This window comes from Pogonomyrmex barbatus, unplaced genomic scaffold, assembly GCF_055798465.1.
Source record: "Pogonomyrmex barbatus isolate J1 unplaced genomic scaffold, ASM5579846v1 scaffold8, whole genome shotgun sequence".
Classification (NCBI taxonomy): domain Eukaryota; kingdom Metazoa; phylum Arthropoda; class Insecta; order Hymenoptera; family Formicidae; genus Pogonomyrmex; species Pogonomyrmex barbatus.
Window position 1 is genome coordinate 5,687,157 of NW_028297182.1, and position 11,011 is coordinate 5,698,167.

Genomic DNA, 11,011 nt, shown 5'->3' on the forward strand with positions numbered 1-11,011 from the left:
CACACTCTTTGGAAAAAGAGCGGGAGTCGCACACCGCCGCTCCGGTGAGCGGTGTAGCGAGTAAATCATTTTTCACTTCATTTTTAATTTCCGAAATAATCCATTCCCTATGAATAGCTCTCGCTGTACGGCTAGACACGCGCATTTTTTATAAAAGCGTATTAATCTTGAAAAATGTAAACTGCCACGTCTGGTATTATGATTGTATACGATAGAAGAAGGTATGTATATATCACCGCATGGAATGTTAACGAAATAGCTAATTTGTAATAAAGTCTGCCGATGAAAATGTGTGATTTGCCTAACAAACGATATAGGTTTATGTCGTACTATGTATAATACTTTCGTGGTTCAAATAAAATGATTAATAATTAGCATTTAATAACGAACGAATAAAAAAAGAAAGAGAGAGAGAGAGAGAGAGAGAGAGAGAGAGAGAGAGAGAGAGAGATTATTTTTTAATATTAATTACATTACTCGGGAAAGTACTTTAAAGTAAACAATAATTATTTTCTAACATTTATTTCCGAACGTAAACAATAATTATTTATCTAGATATCGATTTTACACGAAAAAAATAATCCTCGCACCATTCTTACTTGGCAAACCGATCCGTGCGAAATAAATATCTAACAATCGCTCATAAGCCTGTCAAGAAGTAAGGCTTCAATTAAATAAATGAGCGGTCATATATCACGAAATCAATCTATTCAATCATCGCTTCCTCGATATCTTCTCGTTAATTATATAGCCCGATTTCCGGCGCGAGATTCGTGAGCCCCTACGTCTTACGTACGAAAGAAGTAAATTCGCGTAGCGTAGGTGACACATTTGTCTTCCCCGAATGGGATACCGAGTTCTTCTTTTCTTTTCTGTTTCGTGAAAGGCTTCACGACGGACTCATTAGTCAAAAGCGTAGCTAACGATCTGCGCTCGCGAACACGATAAATTCGTGAGCTCGTTTGGCCGACGAATCCGCTAATTTCGCGTCGTGAACACGTGTAATGCGTGTTACATCGGCGGAACGGGAATTTACATTCACAAATTGCAGAAAGTTGGCTGAGAGCTGGGCGACCTCGCGAACGGTCTCAGGATACCGGGCGATCGAATTATCCCGGGGATTGTTTAACGTAATTGGACAAATCAATCTCGCGATCCCGGACAGGGGGTCCACGGACGTCCATGCTCTCTGTTCTCTCTTCATCGTCCCGATCCTCTCGTTCGTCCCGGTCCACCTCTTTGTGTCCTGGCCGTCTCGCGATACCGCGGCACCAACGAGCGTATAATCGGTTAAAGGAAGAAAGAATCGAACGACCGAAGGAAAGAAAAGGGCGAGAAGAAAAGAGAATAGCCAGAGAAAGAGAAAGAGGGAATGCAATAGAGATTTAGGCGAGATTTCATAAGCGACAATGTGTGAAAACGTTGCTTCTCTCTCTTTCTCTCTCTCTCTCTCTCTCTCTCTCTCTCTTTCTCTCTCTGTCGTCTACATTTATCATTGTTTTTCAAAATAATCTAAAAAAATAATATATAAGATAATTATTATATATAAGATAATTAAACAGCGTTTTATGACGTAAACTCAATAGCTCAAAATAGAAAAATATTTTAATATTCATTAAAAAGAGTAACATTTCTTAATTGGAATAACTTTTAAAAGCAAAATAGATTAAATAATACAAACAAAGGGGCAATGAGAAGGGCGCGGTAAGAAGTGCGCAATTAATTGTATAATTTTTATTCAATTGCGCACTTCTTACCACGCTCTTCTCATTGCCCCTTTGTTTGTATTATTTAATTTCGAGAAATTTACATCTTTATATTAAAATAGATTAAAATATTTCAAAGAATTTAAAAATTTTTGGTTAACCATAAAAAAATTAGATATTTAGTATTATCTACTAGTTAGATTAGTTTTTTTTTGTCACATTTTTATACTAATTCCGCTTTATTGAATAATGCTAATATATTTATTAATATTAAGTTTAATGCAATTATACAAAACAAGTTTAATGCAATTATACGCAATTATAAAAAACATTTTGTATTTGTGTTAAAATCGGTCCTTATTAAAATTTTTGTGTTAAATAACCTACATATTTATATGTAAATTTAACACATGTCTACTACATTAATTGACCTTAATAAATATAAAATGTAAAATTATTAAAATGATTTAAGAAATGTGTTAAAATAACACAATTCGTACGTATTTATTCAATAATGTTAAAATTTACACAAAAAAAATATTGGTTTTACTCTATAACAGGAGTGGGGATGATTGTTATTATTCTTTGTGTGGTTTCGGCACAGTCTTGAATTTTGACGCGTCTCGACATGTTATTTTATCATAAAAATTATGTTAATTGTAACACACAATTAACTTCAAATTAAGATCAAGAGTACATTTCTTTTTTGTTGAAATATTAACATAGTGTCGGTGTTACTATTTAACACATCCATTTGTTATGTTAAATTAACACAAAATTTTGAGTGGACCGTTTGGGACATGCGATTTATGTTAAATTCAACACATTTTTTTCCAACAGTGTACAAAACAAGGGACAAAAATTATATAGATATCACAGATGGGCTTTTTAAACAATACTTTTGAAGAGAGAATGGGAGAGAAGAAGTTAGACGAAGCGGGCGATCGTTGGCAATCACGTGGTCAAAAGCGTAGCGATGCGTGCTTTCCTTTATCACGTCGAGAAGGGGACCGGTTGTATCACGCCGTGAACGCGCATGTAGTCAAAGAGAAACAAACGGGGTGAGAACTCGTATTCAGGTGCATGGGAGGCGGAAAACAAGGAGAGAAACAAGTGCTGCTCGTGCTGTACGCAACCGCGGAGGTGAAGATGCGTGAAAGTGGAGGTGCTTAGTAGCGATCTAATTATCTACGCGGCGGGATGTCGCGGCCTCCCTCTGCGCCTCACCGCATTGAGGAAACAAGAGCAAATTGAATGGTGGTGGATGGTGCTTGCTAACCGAAGAGAGCCGAAGATGCCGTGCCTCTAATTGTAAGACGCCACTTTTGAAACCATCTCTTTTAGCGATAGTTACAAATACGAAATATCTAAAAGAGATATAAACAATTTTATTATCATATTTTGTAATTTTTTTGTTGAATTTTACAACATTTGACTACTAATTGCAATTAGTTTGATTTTTAATAAATTGAATTAAAAAAATAGATTCTAGTATCACGAAAATAAAACAATGTTAATTTGAAAGTTTCGAAAAAAATTTTAAAGAAGATATATAACGTCATTAATGAATGCACATCAGTTTTACAAGCTTTGTCAAGCGTTCTCTCGAAGTACGATACTTTTCACAATGCGTACACGTGCCTCGTGTCATCATTAAGTGTGTTAAGCACGTTAGAATCGTTCCGAGGACAACGATTCGGACAACCTTTCTTTCCGATTCAACGCAGGTCGCCGATCGCAAGGAATTTCTCATGTCACGCCGCGTTACTTTATTTATCGACGTTGAACGCCACTTATAACCTTTTGCCTCCTGGAGTTAAAGAGCACAGACGAGAAGATTTCCTGACATATAAAATCGATTGATGGATTCTAAGCATTGTCGAACGCATTGTCGAACGCAACAATATGCACGGCTGCGAATGCAATAACTTTATTTATTTTCTTCCTTGGGCACGTAAAAGCATACATACAACAAGACTTTTTTATAAAGTAAAAAAAAAAAAATGAAAGCATGTTTACTTTATTTCTTCATATATCTTCAACATCTATGGGAACAAGATTAACTCTTGAATTTATAGACATAGAAATAATTTCATAACGATAAAAATATCTTAGCGCCTACTATATGGCGCTCGACTACTAGAAACTAAAGATGCCGTGTGAAGATTTCCGACGCGATATTTGTCCTTTCGAAAGCACGTACAATCACGAGAGCATTAACATTACTATGCCGTGACTCGTGCATGTTAATACGCTATGACACGCTAGAAACACAATGAAGCGGCGCGAGATACGAGCCTAGATCGTTACGACGTATTCGCTTTACCTGTCGTACAATTAGAAGTCTTAGTTCGGAAATAAGCAGCGAGTTACACGTCAGCATGTCGAAATAAAGTGCCGCGTATATCGCTGGCACGTATTATGCTAGAGCCGGGCAATTAACTCGCTACTTGATTAACTAGGTAGAGCCTGTCAACTTTCGCGGAGGACTTCAACGAAGAGAGAGGAGCGAGATGAGAAGACGCGGGAGGAGGGGGCGGGGAGCGGTGAAGGAGTGAAGGGGGAGCCAGGGGGAGAGACAGGAGAAAAGTCGGACTTGCGAGGGCATCGAAGTTACGAAAGGGGGGTAAAAGAAGAACGCGCGAGGGGAGGAGGGGAAGGAGCGCGGGGCCCTCTTCGACGTAGAGACGCCGAGGAGGAAAAAAGAGAAAGGGGAGGAGTGGAGAGAAGGAGAGAAGGAACCGCGTCCACGGTGACGGTCAGCGAGCGCGAGGTGACCCCTGACCCCTTCGTGCGTCCTCGTCTGCGTCCGGCATCGCTCGGTCGGGGCCTCTTCGTCCCGCCAGCGGGACTCAAATGACTCCGTGGGGCCCTCCGTGAGGGCCCAGCGTGGGCGAAGCTTACGCGCGGGGGAGTAAGAGGCGGCCAGGGAGAGCGGGAGGAGAGAATAAGGTGATGGAGAGGGGCCGTACGGGGAGAGGGGTGACGAGTTGGCCCGCGGGCGTCCCGGGACCGTGAGAACACCACCTATAATATTATTTAGTCTGCTCGATGCCTCGGTTCGCCTCTCTTCTCTCTTGACCGCGCTCCTTTCTCTCTCTCTCTCTCTCTCTCTCTCTCTCTCTCTTTCTCTCTCTTTTCCTCTCTTCCTTCTCGCGTCTTCCCTTACCGCACCCTTTTCCACTCCGATGGTCTCTCTTTCACCTTTCCTTGAGAGATCTCCTCTTCTTCTATATCGTACTCCATCGTACTTTCCCTCCCCCTCTTTCTCATCCTTCCTTTCTTTCTCTCTTCTCCTTGCCCGGTTACCCTTTTTTTCTTCTCTCGTGTGCGCGTACGAGAGCGCGTGTACGGAATGTCTCTCTTTCTCCCTTGCTTTCGGTGCGCCCCGACACTGAAGAGGCAGCTAACTATAGGCGCTATACACGGCTTACTCGCGCGCATTAATTGCCGTCGTAAATTGTTGCGGCTTTGCCGAGAGTTCGAGTTGAGTCGAGTCGGAACGAACCTGCGGCATCGCGCGGTACCGCGGGAGAGATGCTTTTTTTCGACGCGGCATTACTATTCACTCAGTTTTATCTCACATCCACACGGCGTCCATTGAGATATTAACAACATAAGTCAATCGCAAACATTGATCGGTCATTTGTCCGACTGGGTCAAAAATCTTTGCAATCACGAAGCGTCTCATAAATATTTAGTACTATTAGTACTATTCTTCCCTTTTAGTACTATTCTTGTAACCTAAAAACATTATTTTTGAATGTGAAACATATATTATAATATATGCAATATTAGAAATTTGTAAATATTAAAGCAATGTAAAGATAAGTGAATTTATATGACAAATTGATAATAATTTGTTAATTAAAAAAATCTTCTTTACATTTAAAAATTGTTAAACTACTTTTGTTACGCGCTTTGATTCAGACGCAATTACTTTTGTGTATAAAAAAACTAGTTAAAATTTTATTTTTAATTGGTATCTTTGTGGGCGGATAATTTTCCAAAATATATAAATTAGAAGTATATTGAAGTACACATTTAAAGATATACAATATCTTTACGCTTTAATATAAAAATAATTTTCAATATCAATTAACATTTAAACACTAAATTTAACACCTACATTGGATATAATTTTTTTAATATATAAATGTGCCTTTAATATGTCGCGAACTATCGTCTTATGCAATGAGCTGATTTCTAATAGTATAAATAGGAAATATTTGTCGTCCTCGAATACAAGACGGGAGACATGCGTTGAAGGAAATACAGGCGGGTTAAGCAGCTGTTGACCCGCGAATGCGATCGCGATCGCGATTCACATTTCCGGATACCCCCTCCCCCCCACATATGCACACGCGCGCTCGCGCGCGCGTGCGACCCGCGTGTATGCGCTCACAACGTTCGTCGCCGCGGCACGCAAGCCGCCGCGGCCCACGTCGGATCGTGCGGCTCCACGAACCCGCGGTCGGGCCCGCATCGTCGAAACGGCGCGGCGAGCCGGCGATCGCGCGGGCCAGCTGTGGCACGGCTCTCTCTCCTGAATCCGGGGCCCGTTCCCCGCGGACAGGCCCATTTTGACTCGGATACCTGCCACCAGGTGGCTCCACCAGCAGTACCCAGCAGCGGCAGGTAGGAGCAGTCTTCGGGGCGCCTTTGCACCGCCAGCATCGTGTGTGTGTATCCTCTTTCCCGTTTTCGCGTTTGAACGTCGTATCCAACGGGAACGGTCCTTTCGGGAACTGACACCTGACCGACGAGAACATGTGAACTCGCGACGGAGCTCGGCAACGTCGTGCAGGAGCGAATCGCACGTAAGACTACCGGAATATCGGAGGTTCACCGGCACACGAATCTACTTCACGTTGCAACGTCCATCGGGATCAGTCGAGACAAGTCAGGAACTGCCGATCGCCTTGCCAATGATACCGGCGGGACAGGGGAGGCGCGCGTTCCAGAGGCTAATCCGGGACGATTCAAACGACGGTGGAGGATGCAGCAGCAGGAGGAGGAACAGCATCAGGAATCGGAGCAGGAACAACGGAGACTCGTAATGGTGCCGTCCACCTCGTCCTCGTCGTTGACTTCGTCGTCGGTCACGATCGCGGCGGACCCACGCGAGGCCGATGTTACTGGCCTCGCGACAAATTCCGAATTACCCAATCTGGCGTTCCAGAGCGTCGCCCTGCGGCTTCAAGACGCTCTTCTCACTGCCCTACAGCGAGCGGCGCTCTTACCGCCGGGACACGTCGCCGCGGCGGCTTTTAATCTGCAAGCACTAGAAACGTATCTGACACTTCATCGTCTCCATGCGAGCGGCGCGACTTCCGGTGTCGCGCAAACCTCAAGCGCAACCGCGACCGTCCTCGGCAATCAGAGATGTTCGTCGTTGAACGCGAATGTCGACGCGGCCCTGAGCACGACGATCGTCAAGAACGATCATCTGACGGCCGATCAGCTGCTCCGATCGGCCGCCTCGGCGATCGGCGAGGACGACGAGGCACGGCTGGATTTCGTGACCGACACCGAGGAGGATCTGGCGCTTCTCGCGGAGGAAGAGGAGGTCCTGCTGAGCGAGACGACCGGGACGGCCGGCTCTTCCGCTAACCACGAGCTCCTTCTACGTCGAATATCCGAGGGGAATCGTGCGAGCACGTCGGTGACGACGGTCTCACGATCGTCATCCTTGACCGCACCTTCGTCGTCCTTCGCGTCGTCGACGACTTCCTCAGGCTGCTCCTCGGCCTCGTCCACCTCGTCGTCCTCCTCCTCGTCCGCGCAACACGCTTCGATCGCGGTGGACTCGAGTGTACCAAGGACTTGCCGTACGTCCCGGCCCAAGAAACAGTTCATTTGTAAGTTCTGCAGCCGACAATTCACAAAGAGCTACAATCTGTTGATCCACGAGAGGACGCACACCGATGAGCGGCCGTATTCGTGTGACATATGTGGCAAAGCTTTCCGACGGCAAGATCATCTCAGAGATCACAGGTAACGTGAACAGGCCCCGGTCATGGTCTGGGAGACGTTAATCTTTCGATTAGATCTTTCTTTATGAAGGCATTACACGCGCAGGTTTTGCTGTTAAGTGTCAGAAATGATTTAATCGATTCAACGGAGGAACGAATTAATTGAATTATCTAAAATTTAAAATACTTTTCAATTTAAAATACTTTTAACTGCTAATAAAATAACAATAATACAACTAATAGATAAATAATAAAAATATGCAATTATAAACATGTGTTTTACTGTTTTGAATTTCAATTTAATTAATAATATTTTTTATGTCGAATTTTTTATTTATATATAGATGTTTGTATCATGTTTATCATTAAATGGATGCACATATGTTTAACGAGAATATAATTTATGTTTTGAATTATTAATAACAAATTTCAAGTATTACTTCATAATACTTTCCATCAGGCGCGATTAAAGTTATTTTACTGGAATTTATTTATAACCTCCGGTTTATACATGCGAGAGGGATAAATGTTGTAATGATATGTTGCATAAGAAAATTGAATTAAACGTTAAGCGCATAAATGTTTTTGATGACGATATAGGATTATCTGCCGAATTCATTCCCTCCGTGATGGAAGATTTAGAGACCGCGCGTATTTATCTCTTTATCGCGTCGCCATTAATTACAAGCGTCGTGCGATTTACGAACGGACAAATTCATGGTACGCCTTTTCCACCTCGCGTAATTACAACGATGATTGAATGACGTGTATATTATATTTAATAATGGTCAACATGTCACGATCCATTCATTCATTCATATCTTTACCGTTAATAGAGTTAAAGATAATTGTAGTCCTGACTTAATAATAATATTAATTAAGTTAATAATATATTATTCGATAATTATTTTACTCCTCTTTCCTTTCGGCCTTTTTTGATCTTGTCAAATGTATATATATATATATATACATGTGTGTGTTATCGCGCGACTACAATTTTACAAGCTGTAGTTTTCAACACATCGGAAAGCGATATTACACATTCGCGTGGATAATTTAAAGAGAAATTTTATCGCAAGATCTAAACCGGAAGTTTCTCTTTACATTACAGGTACATCCACAGCAAGGAGAAACCGTTTAAATGCGCCGAGTGCGGCAAGGGATTTTGCCAGAGTAGGACACTGGCTGTCCACAAAATTTTGCATATGGAGGAATCACCGCACAAATGTCCCGTCTGTGCCAGGAGCTTTAATCAGAGGAGCAACCTGAAGACACACCTACTCACGCATACGGATATCAAGCCTTATCACTGCGCCTCCTGCGGCAAGGTCTTCCGCAGGAATTGCGATCTGAGAAGGCACTCATTGACCCACAATTTGGGAGTACCGTCATCGCCACCGCCCTCGGGAATCCCGGTTTCCGGTTCGAGCACCATTGTTCTTCAAGAGACATCTTAATGCGCGGGCCGATCCATCGATTTCTCCCTCTCCTTCATCGGGACAAAGTCCCTGCCTGGGCGCTTTCTTACAACAACGCGGATCCGATCGACGTCCATTTATTATAACACCGCAGTGATCTTGACTCTTCAACGTGCAATCAATTCCGACGGTCGATTCGATCGCGTCGATACGGTCCACCATGGTACGGTCTTGGATCTTGATCTCTTGCGCGTATTCACATTGTATCTATCTGCCTGCACTATCTATCATCGTTAACGTTTAGAGCGTAATCATTGTTATGTATGTACATCGCGATAAGGTCAAATACGGATTCGTGCATGTTTAGATTTGTAATTCTATGTATGCGATACGCAGTATAGGTACCCCGGAATAACGTATAGTTGTCTCCGTTCTTATAGACCGCGTACCTACTGTACTGTCCGTTGTGTTCTGTCGTTCGTGTGTAAAATAAACATTTATTATTATTTTTTAATTTCTGATCGTCTACACCCTCATTCAAACTCCCTTGCCTCTCGCGTGGCTAAACGATTCGAAACAAATCAAATCGAATTTAATTTTCGAATATACAGTTTTTACAGAAAAAAACATTAGCCGAAATTTTCGAATAGAAATTTAATACAAAAAGATATCTGAAAAATTAACTTGGATAAAAATATCAGATTTGTTATTAATAGCATCGATTTTATTTCCTTTCTTTAAAATCTTTGCGAACTTCTCGAGAAGCATTGACGTGCAACACACATTTAATTTAATTTGATAATATAATTAAACTCCTCTTGTCATGAAATAAAATATTTTATAATATTATATAACTCTCCGAACTCTCCGAATCTACGTGCAACTCTTAGATATCAGACAGTTACAGAGTATTCACTTAAACAGGTTTGAGCGAGTACGTCAGCCCGGCCGAAAATTCCAATCCCCCTGGTATTAAACCCAGGATTTTTGCCTCCTCCTTTTTTTTATCTGTTCCACATATCCAGGCTAGGTATAAGCTGATGACGGGCCGGAGAGAAGAAGAGACAAAAGGGTACGGCGAGAGAAGTGGTGGAGAAGAAGTTAAAGGGGAAGAAGGAGGGTGGATGACAGAGAGAGAGAGAGAGAGAGAGGGGGGGGGGTGGATGAGGAGCAGGAGGACGAAACGCGTGTATTGTATTACAAAGAACGGGGCCGCCAGGTGCGCCAGGGACATGACACCGCGATACGTCTAGAGTTACGTTTCTTTTCTCGAAGGTGCCGGGGGATCAGGCGGGGAGAGCGGAGGGGGGGGGAGGGGAGTGGGCCCCAACGACGCTATTTCGGATTCCCGGTGGTATCCGAAGACGGGCCTCCTCGCGCGTCGATAAGGGGAATCCTGTGCGACCGGTCGACTCTCTTCGCCGCTCGTCCTCTCGAATGGCGAAAAGCGTACGCTTGCTCGTGCGGATATGCGCACGTAAACCCGGACTCCCGGGCGAGCTTTCATAAATTCTTACCGGCGGACGTTTTACCGCGAATTACGGCCCGTCGTTTTACCGCAAAACCCCCCGCGCCGGCCAAATCGTGTTTACGGCGTCGGAATATACATATGGGGGAGTTACGAAGAGACGAGGGAAGATGGAGAAACGGGAGACGCCGCCGGCGGGACGGCGAGCGTCTCTGGGATGCTGGAAGCGGCCGGAATGACTTCTCGATGGGAGTCTTTGTGTGTCACGTCCGTTCGAAAGTATCGGTTAGCGTCCGCGCCGGTATCGAGAAACTCTTCTCGAGGGAACTTCTTCTGTCGCGTCGCGTCCGCGAGAATTCTCGACGGTAAACATCGCGCGCGATCCCGCGGGCTTCTCTCAACTCGCGCACGTCTAAAAGCCACATTTGCAAAATGACAGTAGGG

General features: G+C 43.6%; 1 protein-coding gene across 1 annotated transcript; it reads left to right on the top strand.

The window, feature by feature from the left end:
- The first annotated feature begins 2,705 nt into the window (after positions 1-2,705).
- On the top strand, positions 2,706-9,613 carry LOC105422441 (uncharacterized). Its single transcript, XM_011631799.3, has 3 exons — positions 2,706-3,017; positions 6,313-7,703; positions 8,793-9,613. Exons 2-3 carry the CDS (start codon positions 6,706-6,708, stop codon positions 9,136-9,138), a joined length of 1,344 nt encoding a protein of 447 aa, XP_011630101.2. The 5' UTR covers positions 2,706-3,017; positions 6,313-6,705; the 3' UTR covers positions 9,139-9,613.
- The last annotated feature ends 1,398 nt before the right edge of the window (positions 9,614-11,011 follow it).

Coding starts and splice junctions, on each gene's coding strand:
- LOC105422441 (XM_011631799.3), top strand. CDS start 6,706: ATGCAGCAGCAGGAGGAGGAACAGCATCAGGAATCGGAGCAGGAACAA. Junction 7,704..8,792: donor GATCATCTCAGAGATCACAG/GTAACGTGAACA, acceptor TTTACATTACAG/GTACATCCACAGCAAGGAGA.